General features: G+C 39.7%; 1 protein-coding gene across 3 annotated transcripts in view; it reads right to left on the bottom strand.

Annotated features, from left to right (window-relative positions):
- Nucleotides 1-19,906, bottom strand: part of LOC140202958 (uncharacterized) — a 228,661-nt gene that overhangs the window by 111,639 nt on the left and 97,116 nt on the right. For all 3 annotated transcript variants that reach the window (XM_072268599.1, XM_072268600.1, XM_072268601.1), the window contains exons 24-30: nucleotides 17,102-17,236; nucleotides 16,640-16,759; nucleotides 14,221-14,313; nucleotides 12,683-12,900; nucleotides 10,905-11,098; nucleotides 6,387-6,689; nucleotides 2,779-3,008 (exon numbers count right to left, since the gene is read on the bottom strand). In XM_072268599.1, coding sequence (XP_072124700.1) covers nucleotides 2,779-3,008; nucleotides 6,387-6,689; nucleotides 10,905-11,098; nucleotides 12,683-12,900; nucleotides 14,221-14,313; nucleotides 16,640-16,759; nucleotides 17,102-17,236 — 1,293 coding nt within the window. The remainder of the gene's footprint in view (nucleotides 1-2,778; nucleotides 3,009-6,386; nucleotides 6,690-10,904; nucleotides 11,099-12,682; nucleotides 12,901-14,220; nucleotides 14,314-16,639; nucleotides 16,760-17,101; nucleotides 17,237-19,906) is intronic.

Below are 19,906 nucleotides of genomic sequence, written 5' to 3'. Positions count from 1 at the left end.
CCTGAACTCCAGGGAATACTGGCCATGAGCTGCCAGACGTTCCTCATACGGTAACCATTTCATTCCTGGAATCATTCTTGTGATGCATACCCACTTATTATATAGACAATATTATAATACAGCTTTATATTCTAAAGGCATATTAATAGGTATATTTATTAATAGCGTGTCTACCTGCTACATATCATAACATATGTAACAGGTGTAATATACCTGTCGACAGACAGGGAGATGATAGGACGGAACTCCAAAAGCATGGTTATGGAGGAAAGAGTTGGAGAGGTTTTAAAAAAAGAAAGAGAGCTGGTAAGGTGGAAAGAACTGCGTAGACAAATGCATATTGCAGAAGCATGGTCACAAAATGAACACCTGCAGATCCAAAATCAAAATACAGCACACAATAGAAATGCCAAGTAAAAACAGGAAATGTTGGAAATACTCAGCAGGCCAGACAGCATTTGTAGAGAGAGCCACAGTTAACCTTCCAAGTCCATAGTCAAGTTAATAATTGTACAGAAATTGGGAAGCGTGGAAGGAACATAAAAGAAGATCTATGAGACAGTACAAGACCGGAGCAGAATTACTCATTCGACACTTTTCAAACTGCCTCTCCAACGGCAGCTCATTCTTTCTTGCCAACATTGAACATGTCTTCCTTACTACTAACTCAACCAGCAAGTTAACTTTTAAAGAATCCTGCATTTGGAATCCGAATCCCTTTGCACCTTTGATTTCTAAATTCCTGACCCATTAGAAAATAATTTATGTCTTTATTCCTACAACCAAAGTGCATGACCATACACTTCCTTACACTGTAAACACCCTCCACTTCTTTGCCCATTCTCCTAATCTGTCCAAGTCCTTCTCCAGACTCCCTGGTTTGTCAACGCTTCCTGCCCCTTCATCTATCTTTGTATCATCCGCAAACTTGGCCACAAAGCTATCAATTTATTACACTTAATGTGAAAAGTAGTTACCCAGCATCAAATCCTGTGGAATACCATTAGTCACCAGCAGCCAACCAGAAAAGGAGCTCTTTATTCCCACCCTTTGCCTTCTGACAGTCAGCCAATCTTCTGTCCATGCCAGTCCATTTCCTGTAATACCATGGGCACTTAACACGTTTAACAGCCTCATGTGCAGTACCTTGCCAAAAGTCTTCTGAAAATCCAACTAAACAACATTTATTGACCCTCCTTTGTCCACCCTGCTCGTCACTTCCTCAAAGAATTCCAACAGATTTGTCAGGCAAAATTTCCCCTTAAGGAAGCCGTACTTACCTCTACCCTTATCGTGTGCCTCCAAGTACCTTGAAACTTAATCCTTAATAATGAGTCTAATATCTTGCCAACCATTGAAATCAGGCTAACTGGCCTAAAATTTCCTTTCTTTTGCCTCCCTCCTTTCTTAAAGAGTGGAGTGACATTTGCAATTTTCAATTCGTCTGGAACCATTCTTGAATCTAGTGACCTTTGAAGGATCACTACCCTTACCTCAACAATCTCGTCAGCTACCTCTTTCTGAACTCTAGCATGTAGTTTATCTGGTCCAGGTGACTTATCTACTTTCAGACCTTTCAGCTTCCCAAACATGTTTGCCATAGTAATAGTGACTACACTCACTTCTACCTCCCCAAGCACTCTCAAATTTCTGGCATGCTGCTGGTGTCTTCCACAGTGAAGACTGATGCCATTTAGTTTGTCTGCCATTTCTTTGTTCCCCATTACTACATCCAGCAGAATTTTCCAGTGATTCGATGTCCACTCTTGCCTCTGCTTATATACTGCATCTGAAAACAATTTTTGGTATCCTCTTTTATATTATTGATTAGCTTATTTTCATATTTCATCTATTCTCCCATTGTTTTCTTAGTTTCATTATGTTGGTTTTTAAAACCTTCCCAATCCTCTGGCTTCCCACCATTTTTTTTCTATTTTGTACAGCCTCACTTTTGCTTTAATACTGTCTTTGACTTCCCGTCAGGTGTGGTCACTTCATTCTTCCTTTAGAATGCTGCTTCTTTTGGATGAGCTGATCTTGTATTTTCCGAATTACTCCCAGAAATTCCAGCCATTGCTGCTGTACCTTCATCTCTACTAGTGCTCCCTTCCAATCACCATTGGCCAGTTCTTCTCGCATGTCTGAAGTTCCCTTTACTTCACTGTGATACCAGTTTTAGCTTCTTCCTCTCAAAATGTAGGACGAATTCTATCATATTATGATCACTGCCTCCTAGGGGTTCCTTAACCTTAAGATCCCTAATCAAATCTGGTTTATTACACAATGCCCAAATCCAGAATCTTCTTTTCCCTCTACAATCTGCACTATTAAGCCATCCCCGTCTCTGCTCTCATTCTAGAGCAGAGATGAGGCAGGGAAAAATTCAATCTAAATGATGGTGCTGGCTGAGAAGAGGTTGGTAAAGGCTGAAGTAAGTGGAACCAGAATAAAGCATGTTTCATCTGTAGAGGTAGCAAGATTGCAGGTCAATTAGAAGGATTGTGCTTGAGGAGTTGAGGATGATCATGGGAAGACAACTAAAAAACATCAAGGAACACAGCAGTTTCAAACAGGCCAAAGGAACAGAGAAAATAATGATGTTAATAAAGTGAATGTGGGACTTTTGGAAGTAAACAATGGAATGAAGCATTTTAGTGCTGAACCTTAAAAGTTGATAGAGGAAATTAGATAGGAAGACATAGTTTTGCCTTTATAATAACTGAACACAAACTGGAGAACCAGGCTTAGAAGTGTACAGGAGGTGATATTTGTGCTCACCTGATAGTGGTAGCTGCCAGTGCATGAGAGTGGAAGACCAAGTTTTTCCAATTCCTCCACACTGTGCAGAAGACTGGCTGTGAGCTGGTAAATGGGAGCACCATGAAATGTTCTTTCCATCTCCATTGAAGCTTGGATGCGCTTACTGCCACTTTGTATTTCCATTTTGACTACACGGTTGTTATTCACATGGTCATAACTGAGAGAGAGCTCGCCATCAGAAGGTAAACCTAATCAATAATACTCAGAATTAACCACGCGGCCATCAACGGTGACTTCTGTTCAGACACAATCACTTTTTTCACATAATCTGCTAAATCAGAATGCATGGACTTTATCTGACAAAATAAAAATGTTAGACCTAATTTTATATGATATTAACATGTGAACATTCTTTTTCTAAAGTCACTATGGAGAATCAGAACCAAAACTTATCAGAGCCTTGAGAAACTGAGCCCAATTGCTGGCTACTTCTACCACAGATAAAATCGGTTGATATTTCCCAGAATGGCATTAGAACAAGAGCTTCCTGGTATGCTTAATAAATTGTTAAAGGAGGATGTGCCATCATCAGCTCAGGAGCAAATTCCAGCTCAGTTTGGCAAGAGACAAAAGACTTCTGGCTGATAATCTGCAAGGTTTTCAGTTCTCAGAGGGGAGGGGGAAAAAGGAAAAGGAAATTTAAATGAATTAGCAAAGTAACATGAACACTCAACTGATATTTCACAGTTGTAAAGCCCAACACTTTAACTGACAGAGCGGAATTTCAGGGTCATTGATACAAGACATTTTTGGGGCCAAGTAACAACATAGAAATGACATTTTCACTTTTAAAAGTTCATAAGTTGATCCTATTGCATGAATAAACAAAACAAGCAATCCTATGCTAATGATGCTATACTGAAACCTGGGGAAACCTTGTCTATCTTGAACTTGAGATTCTGCACTCTTATATCCAATGATAACAAACAATAGACGGGGATGAAACAGCTTTGTTCTCAGCAGAAGTTTTCTTCTGGAAAGCAGTGACATCATTCTCAAAAGTGCAGCAGCTGAGCACGAAGGCATCGAGTTGTGGGGTCAGAAACAGTTAACATCTGGCCGCTCATTTCTACACCAAACAATAACACAACCACGGTTGCTCAAATACTAACATTGATTATAAATGTGAAAGCATGTACATACCTTGTTATTTTTTCTTTATGTTTTCACTCAATTTCTAGCAGGTTAAGATATTTTCAATTAAACATAGTTTATTTTAATTATTTAAATCCATTTGAACGACATTTTTATGCTGCTAGTGGACTTTGGCAGTTATAAAAGGCTTTTGACAGCAGTGAGGCACCAGATAGTTCTGTGGGTAGGCCATCATGTTCTGCCTCCCACAGTCCATTTCACTTTGCCAGATCTCACCGTGGCTCTGGAGCTTCAAGGCTATTCAATACTGCAGAGCCACAAAGGCCAAGTGTGACTACAGGAAGGCACGAAAGGCAAGCAGGGGTTGGCACTGTCCTCAGTACATTAATGTCCAGCTTCATGACAGATTGCAATGTGGTTAACAAGCAAAAATCATTGGATTAACAACATCAAATCAATACAAGTTTACGGAATTACACTGTTAAACGAGCAAAGGAAAATGTTACTGCATAGCATCATAAAGTTGTTGTATTGTACAGCACAGAAACAGGCCCTCAGCCCAGTGAATCTGTGACAACTGTCTACAACCCATTTACGTGAAACGTCATTCATCACAGTTTTTAATCTCCACAGATTCTTGTTAACTCCCCTCAGATTCCATCACTTGTCTACACACTGAGGCTCTCCATTGGTCTTGGTTGACCATGGATGTTGCATCCTAACTGTCTATGTGATATGCAGGCCAGGGCAGTACGATATAGAGAGCAAGTTGTTGCCCAGGCAGCAGGCTCCCCCCTCTGCACAGCTGATGAATCCAAAGGAACGGCCGGCACAATTTGGCACCAGCAGTGATCCAGGAGTTGCCAGTCAGTGTTGAACTCAATGTAGGACTGCCTCAGGGGTTCCAGTTCTGGACTTTTCCTTGGGGTTTACTCCGGAAGTCTTCACCCATGAGTGGGTATAGCTTCGATGCAGCTGAGGTTTGATATCAGAGTTTCCCTTCTCCTAGATGGGCTGCCAACCACGGCTGGCAAGCCCCAGCTGCCTGAAGTGACTGGTTTTTAGGCACCAGTTACAAGCCTTTGCCCCTCCTCCTGTCAGTAGAAATGATTCCACTGGGCTTAGTAGCTAAGCCACACGTGAAGGCCAGGAGCTGGACTTGGTTGTCTGAGGCTATTTGAGGCGTACGCCATTAGGAGCATTTAATAGGTAGTGGGAGCTTTTCCCCTTACCACCCATGACTGTTACAACCTTAAGGAACCAAGGTTACCTAACTTGGCCCTACTATGTCGACATGTTAGGGACAACTTAAAGTGGTCAAACAAAACACCAGGCTGCATGGTATTGGGGATGTAACTGCAGCAGCCGATGGAAACCTACGATGCCACAGGGAGAATATACAATTTTTACATAGACAGAATTGAAGGTCAGAGTCAAAACAGGGCCACTGGAATAGCGAGGTAGCAGTTCTACTAACTGTGTCACCCTTCATCTCGTAGGGTTGGCAGACTAATAAAGTAGTTTTGGGAAAGCTGCAAGTTAAGAGGAGTCAGCATGAGTGAGGTGAGGTCCCAATCAATCCCCAGTAAGAATTGTGCGACCTTAGAACATGCCTCTGTAGATTCACCTGCAATATTACATAAACATGTACGGAAAGAGGAAACCCCATGACTAATATTTTCATTTTATTTTTTTGCCTGGGAAGAGGATAAACTACTGCACACATATCAAAACATATATGGACAGAGCAGCATTGGATTTGGTAGTGTTTTCTGTAGAGCATTTGACTGACAGCATATTTGTGTGATATCTAATCTGCTAACCAGACTTCCCGAGGTAATCACATCTGGAAGCAATAGCTGCAGAGTAATTGGATTTCTTAGGAAGACTTTGGCTTTAAAATTCTTTGCAACTGGAAAGCCACATAAAAGTGACAATGTACAATGGGCCAAAGATGATTTTAAGAGCTTGATCCTGCACATTTTTAGCACAAGAGGCAAAGGTTAGTAAATAAAATGGGATTTTTTTTTGTACTACATATAATAGGCTTAAAGATATTTAATACAGAGTTATACTTAGAGACAAAAGAGATTCTGAAGATTCTGGAAATCTGGAGCAACACACAAAAAATGCTGGAGGAACTCAGCAAGTCAAGCAGCATCTACGAAGGGGTGTAAAACAGTTGGCATTGCGAGTCAAGACCACGCATCAGGACTGGAAAGGAAGGGAACACAAGCCGGAATAGGGTGGTGGGGGAGGGGAAGGAGAAGGAATACAAGCTGGCTGATGATAGGTGGGACCACGTGAGAAGGTGGGGGGGGGCAAGGTGGGTAGAGAGGATGATGTGAGAAATTGGAAGGTGATAGGTGGAAGAGGTAAAGGGCTGAAGAACAAGGGATCTGGTAGAGGACAGTGGTCCATGTAACATGCATAAAGGTAGTTGGCTGACAGCTGCCATAAAAAACACATACCTGTCATTATCAGTTCTTCCAGATTGTGAGATACTTTGCCAGTGACGTTTGTCAGATTCGTTTTGGTCACCTGTAAAAGCTGGAAGCATATTGTTCTATTATCAGTTTGCCAGCAAGCCTGGCCCAGTCTTAATTCTTGGCCCAGCTCCAGTTGTCCTTTAAACTCAGTCATTGCTGGAATTGTTGTGCTGCCATTTTGGGTCAATGTGAGAATCAATTCGTGGGCAGTGGTGCTGCTGAAGGTATTGCTATTCTGAAGGTGCAGCCAGTAAAGGACGTCTCCAACTTCAATTTTCAGGTCACCTGCAATGGACCATGAAAACAAAATAAGTAATTCAAAACAATGCTGTAAGCAAAGATGAAGTAAGTAAATATTATTAACAACTGGGATGAAACAGGATCATTGTGGCAAGGAGAAAGTATAGGGCAGAACGTTTCCTGTCCAGAGATTGCTGGGAGCCTGTAATGCTTCTTTCTCACTTAGTCTTTCAGTGGCAGGTCAAATCCCTACAGAAGGGTATGGCCTGGGACTCCACTCGCTGGTGGTTCTGCTGTAGCACCACTTCCAAGTTTACCAGCTGTCAAAGTTGTCAATGAAATTGAACATTTATAAATGCCTTTGGCATTCATTCATATTCAAAACCAACCAGGAAATATTAGAGATTAAGAATTTAAAATTATTTAAAACATACTAAAATTACATATGGAAATAATGAAATTCACGAGTGTAACAAATTTAAAAGCCCCAAAAATTTACTTGGCAGCCTATTTCGCCCATTCATTTGAAAGGAACCGGTCTATTGTCCTCAGTATATACACACACTCAGACTTCCCAGAGTTTGCAGGGGCTCATGCTGCACTCTAAGGGCCCATGAGAAACTTGTTGATACAACACAGGAAAGCCAGCAATACAAGTATCAGATCAGAAGTTGTCACCTTCAGTTCAAGCCTGCACCTGCAATGCGGTATCCATGGAGAAACACAGTGAAGTCTGGCAGAAGTACTAGCACCTGGACAGAAGATTTAGCTCAATACCTTTGTCCATGGTTTCTTACTTACCATTCAACTTGCTTACTTTAAAATTGGATATAAAGCATTACATTCTCATAAAGGTAACATTCAAATGTTGATCAACACACATAAAAGTTGCTGGTGAACGCAGCAGGCCTGATGAAGGGTCTCGGCCCGAAACGTCAACTGTACCTCTTCCTAGAGATGCTGCCTGGCCTGCTGCGTTCACCAGCAACTTTTATGTGTGTTGCTTGAAATTCCAGTGTCTGCAGATTTCCTCGTGTTTGCATATCCAAATGTTGATGCCAATTTTCAAATACAGGACTATAGAGAACCTGCATTCCTTTGAAAGGACCTAAAAGGACCAATTACCTTTCCACAAACCAGTTGTGTTGAAAGGTCATTGACCCCAATAATAACTCCAATGTTTTCTCCATAAACATATTCCATCTTTTAAAAAAATATATCTCAGATGCAGTATTCTGCTAGCATGCCCTCAATAATGCATAAAACACATTTTACAGCTAAACTCATCAAGACTGACAACACTTCCAGAAGCAATTGTGAAATCCAAACTGAAGGATTGCTCTTGATCCAAGTTAGTCTGAAAAAAATAAGTAACAGCCAGCAGAAATTCAATGGAGTGACTGGCATAAGGAAATGTGAATGAAATAATCAGATATTACCAGGTTGCATCGCTAAACTATGGATACAGCCACGAGTTTCTCGAAAGGGTCTTATAATTTGCTTTTCATTTAATTGGAAATTCAACAAATCTCCAGGCAATATTATTGCCTCTCATCAGGGCAATCCATAGTAAAATGATCAACAATGATCAGCATATGTTCTCAGAGGCATCTAAGATTTCGTTCTGATTACCGGGGACTTTACGCCAAAAGTTACCCACACTCACTCCTGTATACTTACAGGTTTATTGGTGGCAACAACTTTAACACGAATCATTCTAGAACATCACTGCTTCAGAGTGAGTTCATGTTGAAAGGAACTCGATAGCATGTGGTTAGATATTTTTGGTTTTGATACCACCTACAGGCAAGTTAAAGAGGAGATGAAGAAATATGATTTCATCCAGGACTGTAGGGAGCTGGAACTCATTGCCTGAAAGGGGGGAGGGAGTAGGAATGATCTGAAGCCCTGGTACGAAATATTGTAGGTTCTCACACATCAAGCACTGATCCAAGTGTTAGTTGATGTGATAGAAAGATTTTTGTTTTTAACATGCTTTTGCACAAAGTTTCCGGCACCCAGCATTGTATGAATAGTTTTTTTCCCTTAACAGCCTCTGACACATCTAATCAATTACCTCAACAGTGCCTGCTAGATATAGGCTACAGAGCTCTTAGAAATAACCCTTGTTAGGCATTCCATCTAGATCTCTCTTATATCTTTATATATTAATTAAATCTCTCCCCAGCTTCTTCGAACTAACGTGAACAACTCAGCCTTCCCAACCTTTCTGCAGCATTATAGCTACCCTCTGTATCCTTTCTAGTGTTTTTGCAATCATCCTGCAACTTGATCTGAAACATACCAGAGTCTTTGGATGAACTTCACTTCAGAATGCTGTGGACCTTCAGAATGGAGGTTCATGTTGTATTGATTTCCATGGATGCAAAGGACACAAATTCAAAGTTAGTGATTCCATAACACCAGGTACCAACTTGCAGACTGGTACTGGTGAGTCTCGTGGGTGGGAGGGGAGACATTCCAGGCTGATATTTTGGCCCAGGAAATGTTTAAAATAGCCCATTAAAACTGGGGTTGCCAAGGTCAAAATCTGTAACTTCGAATCTTGAAAATTGACATCATTTGTTCCCAAGGGTCAACATAATCCTTGAGATAATATCAGGGCCCCAAGCCCCTCTGTAACAAAGGTGCAAATGGCAAGCTGACTTAGCTGTCTTGATTATTACATCTAGCGAGTTTTCTAAACATATCCTACAGTGCAAACCATCACAAATGGTATCATTGAGGGAAATGTTTACATATTTTAACAATGCCATTACAACAAACATTTTACTGAATACAGAGATGAAAAATAATAGTGCCACAAACTGAAGCTAAATCAAAATCAAATTTCTTGTTGAGATTAGTATGATTTTTTTTTCAAATGGAAGAGCTCTGTTCTAAAAAAATAGTAAATATGCAAATAATTTGAAGCTTATTCAAATTGCCACAATTAGCTGCATATGATGAAATTATTCAAATCTGGGCTTGTTAGATGTGTGGAACCTGAGATGAGTGCATATGAGGAGTGAGATCAATTCATGTTATTAGCCCGAACTTTCATTTCATTTATAATAAATTAATTCCAATAATTAATTAATGCAGATGATTGTGGTCAATTACAGCAGTATTCGAGGAATAAGGTAGTGGTGATGGGGTGTGGGGGATTCGGGGGGGGTGGTCAAGGTGATGGTGTGGGTTATAATGAATAAATGGAGATCAGAAAAGATGCTACACGAGCAACCAATTGACAATCAACATTTTTACACTCTTCTATTCAGGCAAATTTACAGTTGTATTGGATTTATTGTTCACGAGTTACACACTAATTAGTGGTTTATTACAAAGCCTTTTACTGCAGTACATTATTATTAAATCCCATTGCATAATGTTCTTATTTATACACCACACATCACGGGAGCCCAAGGCATACATTCCACTGGTGGTAAACATGCTTGGTCTTAATAATGGATATCTGGGGTGAGGGCTGTGTATTTAATACTTGAGTAATGCTTGAGTAATATTGTGTATAAATTGGTTGATTCAGCATTCCTGTATATTTAAATAATTCATTATGGGTTATACATAGAAATTGATGTCATACCCACCTCACTTAAAGCCAACCCAAAGTTTGACTCAAAGTTTGACATTTTGGGCTCCCATGTCATCCTTTGAATTAATTTAATGGTTTGAAGTTACAAAACATAATAGAGAGAATCATATAAGTGAGCTGACCTCAGCACAACAACTCTAAACAGACAGATCAGCTTTATCAAATCCATTCATGAGGCAAGTTCTGTGAGAAGGCACAGACTAAATTGTCATGAGTTACAAATAAGATATTTCATTATCTCAACACTTAAATATTTATCAAAAAATGTCATAAACCCTCATTCTGACTCAGTTGGGCTTTTCCTTTGGTGTTTCTGCATTGTGTAAAGTTGAGTTAATGATTTGTGCAGGTAACTAAGAATACCTGCAGAAGCCTGACCTAATTTACACCTGGTACGGGCGAGTATGTGCTGGTTTCTACGTGTACAGGAAGACACATTGTGCTTTTGTAAAATGCATGGCTGTGCAGGTGACGTCACTGTTAGCAATAAAACTCTATGTATATCTGATATCATAGGTAGAAAATTAAACAACTGGCTGAAAATTACACAAATCCAACATGCACAATATAAAGTACAAACCTACAAGTCAAAACAAAGTAATCTTTAAGGCAGTAATAAATGGTGTAAACAACTGTTGATAAATTACCTTTATTGGTATTATTCTGTTGTTTTAAAGTTGCATCCAGATGCAAGAATTGTGGGATTTTCAGCCCGTTATTCATATTGTGCTGAAAGGTTCCAGTCAATGACATAAGCAAACCTTCCTGGTATTCTTTCAAACCCATAAAATCCACATCAATAGCTTTCTCATCAAACCGCAGAATGGAAATTAGTAGGAATCTAAAATCAGGCAAAATTTGTGTGTTAGTCCATCAGATAAATAATTCTCAAAATCTGCAAAGTTTGCACTGTTTGAGTAAAGTCTATGTGAAAAACTTTAAACGGGAGAATGATTATAGAATACCTAATTTTTTTTATGGACCTGTCATAAAAAATAACCTTTACTTTACCAGTTAGAGGCTCAAAAGATGAGAAAAAGCCCACTTTCTTGAGTCAAATTTGTATTAAATTCTTTCTAAATATGGTTCAGATTATTTTTCCCCCAAAGTTGACATGCTTTATACAAAATGCAACTAGCACAGTATTGGAAACAATTTCCATAAGGAGACAAAAGTTCACTATGTGCATTGGGAATTTCCCACAAGACTGTACTAAAACATGGTTCCTAAATAACCAGCTCAAGATCTCTAAACTAAGGACCAGCGGAAGAAGATTAGGACTTGACTGGGCAGCCTACAAGTGAAGGTTGGTGGACAAGTAATGAGATGCAAGAGGTATCATTTGGCTTACCTGAAAGCCTGATCTTCATCCATCAGAATAGCCTTCTAAACAGCCCCAACCCTTATTGAATGAAATTCTTTTTTAAAATGTTCTTAATTATTAAGATCCTAAGGTATGCCAATCCTCCTTCAAGAGGATGTTTCCTTTTCTAAGAGAAGCTAGAACCATTTAAAAAGAAAAGGCTCTGCATCTTGTATACTCTGTACTCCCAGTCAGACAGAAATGAGATACGTTGTGAGGACTGTGGGTCTTTGGTATTCTCTTTCTCAATGATCTGTGTCCATTAAGGAAGGGAATTCTGTTTCAAGTATTATGCCAATTGCATCAGAGGCTTTGAAAATTTTTAAGGCAGACATAGATTCTCAATGAGGAAGGGAGGAATGGTTGCTGGAAGTTGACATTAATTTGGCCATCAACAGTGGTATGGTCTACAAACTTGAATATGGCATTGGAATTGTGCTCAGCCTCACAGACATATGTATAAAGATGGCAGAGCAGGGGGTGAAGCTCACAGCCTTGTGATGCACCAGTGCTGGTGGTGATTGTGGAGGAAATGTTGTTGCTAATCTGAAATCAGTGGGGTCCACAAGTGAAGAAACTGAGGATCCAGTTGCACAAGGAGAGTCAGGCCTAGGTCTTGGAGCTTACTGATTAGTTTTGAGGGGATGACAGTGCTGAATGCGGAGCTGTAATCAATCACCAAATAACCTGAAAATCTTTGAGAGCCCTTTCAAATATTGTGGGACAAGTAGAGATAATGTGCTGATGGGGAAACTAGGTTTCCCATTCGTGCATTAGCTGGATTTTCCTGGGCCAGAATCACTGCTGCATAAAGCGTAATAATACCCACTCTGCATATTCAATGCAGGAACTACCATGCTACCCTATTTGCTGAGTGTGAATTATAGTTAAATTAACACTTGTGATGCTTAAATTGGAAGCAAATCTGCATCTAGAGTGCTAACACTTATTGGCGCAATGGAGTGGGAAAACTACTTAAATGCCAGCACAATTATGAATCTTTTAACGGAAGTTCTGAAAAGCACATTGAAATTTCTCTAGAACAGACTTTGCACAATTTACCTTGAACCATATGTCTTCCCTGTTATCTGAAATAGGTTGTTCATAGGTCCAGCCAGCAAGCTCTGACGAAGAGCAGCTTTAATGCCCAGAATCCCGACATCCCTTTCATTCTCATTCACAACATCAAACTCCATTACCATTAAGTCTTTACCATTGCAGTGTAAATAGAACGTGCCATTGTAATTAGTCTCACCATAATTCTTTGCTGTTGCATAGGCCTGTTTATATAGAGAACATTTCCAGTGTTAAATCAGATTAAAGCTAATTAGTTTGACTTGTAGCAAGTCATAGTAAAGGAATCACCTCATTAGTTTACTGTACTAATTTTAACTTTTGAAAATTAATCTGCAAGATATACTGCTCACTTGTTTGATTAGTTGGCTTACAGGTTATAGACCAGTAAGACTCTAATTACTTTTTAAGAATTTTGCTGTCTCTCATTCAGTCCTCAATAACAAGGCTTCCATCTCATTGTTATTATCAGACCTTGCTATACTGTTGTGTGCTAATTAGCTTTCTATTTGCCTACAAAGAGTGACTATACATCAAAAGTAATTATTATCCCTTATAGAATCATAGCACTTTCATTTCCCCAAAAAGTACGGGAGGAAAATCAAATTGGTTCTGTTTCTATCTTAGAATTTTACCTACTCCATTTGCCCTTCTGTGTTGCTCCCAAACAATAATCTATTCCAGCGGTCCCCAACCACCGGGCCGTGGACCGATACCAGGCCGCAAAGCATGTGCTACCGGGCCGTGAGGAAACGATATGAGTCAGCTGCACCTTTCCTCATTCCCAGTCACGCACTGTTGAACTTGAACATAGGGTTGCCAACTGTCCCGTATTTGCCGGGACATCCTGTATATTCAGCTAAATTGGTTTGTCCCATACGGGACCACCCTTGTCCTGTATTTCCCCCGCTAAGGTAGAGCGTTCCTATGAAACCTTTTGTGTCGAAATGGCGTAAAGCGAAGAAGCAATTACCATTAATTTATATGGGAAACATTTTTAAGCATTCCCAGAGCCAAAAACTAACCTAACAAATTATACTAAATAACACATAAAACCTAAAATAAATAACACTAACATATAGTAAAAGCAGGAATGATATAATAAATACACAGCCTATATAAAGTAGAAATAATGTATGTACAGTATAGTCAGGAAGATGAAGGCAAAACTGACTTGTGGGGGGAAAAAATCGGCACATATGCGCATGCGCACATCACATGCGCATGTCATGCATGCTCACACAGGTGCCCGCGCAAGACTTCATGGTCATGGTGGTCTTTCCTGGGGTAAACATAAGTGTCCCAGGATTTGACTGCTACTTTTGTCCCTTATTTGGGAGTGAGAACGTTGGCAACCCTAACTGTAAAATATATGTTGAGGTGAGTTTAACCCTACTTGCACACTGCCCCCCCGTGTCCCGGCCGACAGGTCCGCAAGAATATTGTCAATATTAAACCGGTCCGCGGTGCAAAAAAGGTTGGGGATCTACTCAAGCTATTTGATACAGAGCATGTAAGGTAGTTACCTGGAAAGTGTATGGTACTGGTGATTGGTGGGGCTGAATAAACTTGGAATAAACTTGTATCTCATTAGAAGAGCCATTCATCTGAACAGAAAACTGGTTGAATAAAAATGGTCAATAATAAATCACATTAAAGAACTACTATAAGAGCATTTAAAAAAGCAGTTTAATTGTTGAAGGCCAGTTTTAATGATAAAGACTTCATAACTTAGAATAGATTCAGTATTTATTCCAAGAATGATAATTTCACCAATTAAATGAAATTCTACATCTGAATATATTATCATGATAAGAAAAGGACTTTTTCAGATATATTTTATGCAACAAAAATATAATTTAACAAATCTTTTTTTAAGGTGTTTAAAGATATTCAAAATAGTGGGATGTCATTAAACTAAGCAAGCAACTGAGAAACCCAGTATAGATGGATGGAAGAGTAATTTTCTATGTCTTCATCTGTGCTTTCAAATACTTTACGGAAATTTACCACAGAGGACAGTGGAGAACAAGGCAGGTAGAGTAATGACACCAAGTTACCATTCATTCTTTGATGCAATCAAGGATTGATGGTGAATGGAAGCCTCTCTGAAGCTGATAAAAGGAAGGGCCTACATCTGTCTTGTACATGCCATTGTAGGAAAACCAATAAGTTACGAACAGATACCCTGTCAAAGGAGTACATTTAGAGATGGCAAAACAAATGTAAAAAATTACAGAGAAGCAAGATTGAGATAACCCTGTGATGGGTTATCTTCAATGAACCAATCAATGATACTGAAGTATTACCCTGATCATTCATTTGGCGCTGAATGCACCATGTCGTGTTTTGTTGAGCCATTAGCATCGGGGGGTTCCTGACTTCAGGAAGGGGGAATTGGGAGAACACGTACCAGTCCTCATTGTGGGATCAGGCCTGGAAAGGGTCAGTAATCTCAAGTTCTTGGGTGCCAACTTCTCAGATATTCATCCTGGGCCCAACACATTGAAGCAATCAAAAAGAAGGCACGCGAGCAGCTATATTTTATTTGGATTTTAAGGAGATTTAGAATGTAACTCCAGCAAACTTCTATAGATGTACTGTAAAAAGCATTTTAACAGACTGCACCACTGTCTGGTATGGAGGGCCACTGCCCAGGGTCAGACGAAGCTGCAGAAAGCAGTAAACTCAACCAGCTCTACCTTGGGAACTAGCCTCCCCACTATCAAGGAGATCTTCAAAAGATGATGCCTCAAAAAGGCGGCATCTGTCATTCAGGACCCCCACCTCCCAGGAAATGCCCTCTTTACATTACTACCATCAGGAACGAGGTACAGAAGTCTGAAGACACGCACTCAGCGTTTAGGAACAACTTCTTTCCCCTACACCATCACACTTCTGTATGTCCATGAACTCTACCTCACAAATTTGCTCCCTTTTTGCACTATTTATTTTTTATATTTCTTATTATTAGTTTATAGTATTTGTTAATGATGCTGCTGCAAAACAACAAACTTCACAACATTTATCAGTGATGATTCTTTGGTCTGTATATAGGCTTGCTACTCTCACAGTGAATACTGACACTAAAACTGGCTTTGCTGGAAGGGAGCTGTGAAGTAAGGGGGTAGTCGCACTGTATAGTTCGTTATTATTATTCATGTGCATTTTTACAATGGAGAATACAAGAACCAGGATTGATCTTAAGTGAATTTTAAAGAGTACATCTTATGTTTCACCCACTCCTGAAAAGCATACAGACAGTACCTCATCCTGAGAGAGTTGATATGCAATTGAGGATGAGAGATTACTTCATAGTGTTAAAAAGAAGCATTAGAGAAATTATTCTATCAGCACATCTGAGGGTGAATTGAGTATGTTCCTGAAGTGGAACGAATTGAGGAATATGTGAAGTATTGCCTGCTGAGTACCCAGATGAACTACAGCTGTGCTCAGTCCTCATGCTCCTGTATCGGGCAAGTTCAAGATGCAGTGTCATGAAATCATTCAGCAGCATTCATTCCATAAATGCACACAATGGAAGAACAAAGATAAAAGCATGCTTGAACTCCGGAAAAGGCCCACAAAAGGTTTGATGGTCTGAAAATACTGAGGCCACCATGCAAGATGTTTGAGTTTGCATAGTCAGAGAGTCATTGAAAATTACAGCACAGGAACAGGCCCTTTGGCCCATCTGTTTAAGCTGCTTACTCTGATTAACCTGCACTGGGCCAATTGCCTTCCATACCCCTACCATCCATGTACCTACCCAAACTTCTCTTAGATGTTGAAATTGAACTCACATGCACACCTTGCGCTAAATCTTGCATTCTTTCCAGGAAGCACAGGGTTAATCAGCTGCTGTAAGGAGTTAGTTACCACCAAAGTTTTTCATATGGGAATAAAATGAATATCCTAACGTTCAACCAACACTTTTTCTTTTACCTGGGAGGTATCCAGCTTGTTGATGGCAAATTTGCAATTAGCTCCATAATTAAAACTTTCATTCTTGCTCTGCATCATAAACAATTCTCCATCTAGCTTTAACATATGTGGAACTTGTAGCTGTTCATTAAAAAGAAATGAGAAATTAGAAACAAAAAACGTTTCCACAATTTTGCTAGTACTGTTATTCCTTGGTGCAATCCTGGGAAACATTAGCTAAAATTATATATTGTATATGGAAAAAGTGAGAGCAAAATGCATTGTGAGAATTTCGGTGAAATGCATTTCTATGCATGGAATGTGTGGTACTATTCCATAATAGCAACAGATAAAGCTATAAATGAACAAAAAGTAAATGGTATTACAATACAAACGCACAAATTGAAAGTTCTTGAATCAAGGAATACACATACCTGGCAGTGAACTACAAACCAAACTACATTATATAGGATTTCAGTGTACCTGTAAACTATGGTCTGCATCAAAATGTACAAGGTACCAAAAATCTGTGTCAGTTGATTTATTCTGATACTGTCCATGGAATGTCAATGCATCTCTTTTGTTGATTTTCATTGTGGCTTCTGCCTCAAATGTTGCCTGTTGGCACAGATCATTCCAGATATTAGTACCTGTACTTCCATACAATAAAAAAATAGAAATCAAAAACAGCATGTAAAAAGAAACTAATAATGAACAAAACTAATATTTAACTCTCTGCTGCCAGTAACCCAAATAAATATCTTCCATGGTACTAGTTTTAAATACTGATTTAAATAAAAACTATGATAAAATTATTCAAACAGGACAGTAAACACTTTATTCCACATAGTTTAGCATAAGAAATAAATTACCATTAGAAAATGCTTTACACTGCTGCCATTTTTGTTCTAATTCAGCTGCCAACCTCATGTGAGTGTCGTCTGTTTTTAATCAAGAGGGATTTCCAGACTCACGACTTAACAAATGCAATAAGGTAAAACTGTATTTGAGGAACCGTGCTTGGTCTTGAAAATCCTTTCACCAGCTACAGACAGGGTCCCGGAGAACTGGAGAGTAGGAAATGTGCCTTTGTTTAAGGAAATAGGGATAAGCTAGGTAGTTATAGGCCAGCAAGCCTCATGTCTGCGGTAGGGAAGTAATTGGAGGGGACACTGAGCAATAGGATTCATGAACTTTTGGAAAAACGTGTCCTGCATATGGACAGTCAACATGTTTTGTGCGGAGCAGGTCACGACTTACAAACTTAACTGAATTTTTTGAGGAGGTGACAAAGCTGCTTGAAGAGGGTAAAGCGGTGGATGCTACCCCAGGGTAGATATCCTAAACTCCATTGGACAAGCTTTTAAGGTGTGTGTGTTGTTAGGGGGGGGTTAGTTTAAAGTTGATGTGAGGGGCAATTTTGTTTTTTAAACAGAGTGATAAGTGCCTGGAAAAGGTTAACAGGGGTGGTAGCAGAATCGGGTAGTTTGGTGGAGTTTACGAGGCTTTTAGACAGACACATGGATATGAAGAGAATGGAAGATTATGGATGATACACAAGAGGACATTTAGTATAAATTGGCATCAAGACAGGTACGACAATATGGGCCGAGTGACATGGCCCATGCTGCTGTACCATCCTATGTATCTACCCTATCCCGTCTGCCTTTTCCAAAATTACTAAAGGCTCACAGTTTAAAGCAACTCAACTTCTCAGGACAGCTCATGGATCTACATAACTATTAAATTTATAATACTGTTCCAAAACTTTCTAGAGCTTTACAAAACAATAGAAGATTTGGAAAGGGAACTGAGAGATTATTGCAGGTCACTGATTGGAAAGGAATATGGGAGATCTAAGTGTAGGTCAACCATTGAATCAAAGTATCATAGAAGGAAGCAATTCAGTTTATTGAGTTAGTGAAATCTCCTTTTATGGAAACTTCATCAGTCCCAAAACCCTGCAAATTATTCACCCCTACACATATATCTAATTCTATCTCAAATGCAATGGTACGCATCACCTATACAGGCTTTATTGTAAAACATTTTCCTCATGTACCTCTTACACCTTGTGCCCAGAATTTTAAATCACTGCTTCCTGATTCTTGAACCTTACTCAATATTTTGTTTTGGGACAGTCCTATCATCTTAGATATCAGGTTGGTGCAGTGATTCCCAACAGGGATGGTTATGTGTCCTAAGGGGGCGTTCGCGGGTCTTCAGGGGGCATTAAGTGGCACCTAACTTGAGGGATGAGACTTGACCAGCCACTAGTAGAGCAGGCACTTCCAAAAAAAACGATGAGGCACTGGAACATTGGAAGAACCATAACTCTGCAGGCAGTAAGCATCATTGTAACAACACTGCTGAAATCTCATCAGACCTTACCACCCAAACTAACAGTATTTGGGATGCATAAATTAGCAACCAGGATGCCCAACAGTTTCCCTTGACTCACTGCACGGTAGGAGTTCACGCAGTTTAATAATTAAGTCAAGTACACCCTCTCAACTTTCTCTACCAATCTGCGGAAAACAGGTTGCACAACGATACGACGCGGCACAAAACCAAATAGAACCAATCAGAGGACACCCGGCCCCGTGGATTCCTCTTGAGGTGTTCAAAGCAATCGCGGCTTCACACGTGCGGTCAGGAACCATTTTTGGGGAATATGAGACCTCACATGATTGATAGCAAAGTGTGAAAAATCTCATACAATTGGTGAAAGGTTAATAATGCCTGCTATATCAGCTCAGCACTGTTCTCAAAATGGATACCAGTATTTTAAAATCAATTCCTCTGAGTAATAACTCTGTAGCTCATTGTACTGATGAAATGAGTGAAGACACTGAGTATCAACTGTGCACAGAGCTGCAAAAAATAGAATTTGTGAAACAACTAGATGAGTCAACTGTGAGAGACAATGAGGCTTTGCTAATGGCATATGCCAAATGCCTTCCTAAAGTACATATAGACAACATCCACTGCCTTGCCTTCATCTACTTTCCTGGTAACTTCCTCAAAAAAACTCTAAGATTTGTTAGACACGACCTACCACGTACAAAGCCGTGCTGACTATTCTTAATCAGTCCATGTCTATCCAAGTACTTAGAGATCCGGTCCCTTTGAATGCCTTCCAATAACTTTCCCACAACTGATGTCAGACTCACTGGCCTATAATTTCCTAGTTTCTGGTTAGAGCCTTTTTTTTGAAAACAGCAGAACACCACTGGCTATCCTCCAATCCTCTGGTACCTCTCCTGTTGCTGAGGATGATTTAAATAT

The sequence above is a fragment of the Mobula birostris genome, chromosome 9 (assembly GCF_030028105.1).
Source record: "Mobula birostris isolate sMobBir1 chromosome 9, sMobBir1.hap1, whole genome shotgun sequence".
In the NCBI taxonomy this organism is placed as follows: domain Eukaryota; kingdom Metazoa; phylum Chordata; class Chondrichthyes; order Myliobatiformes; family Myliobatidae; genus Mobula; species Mobula birostris.
This window is presented reverse-complemented; position numbering and strand designations above follow the sequence as displayed.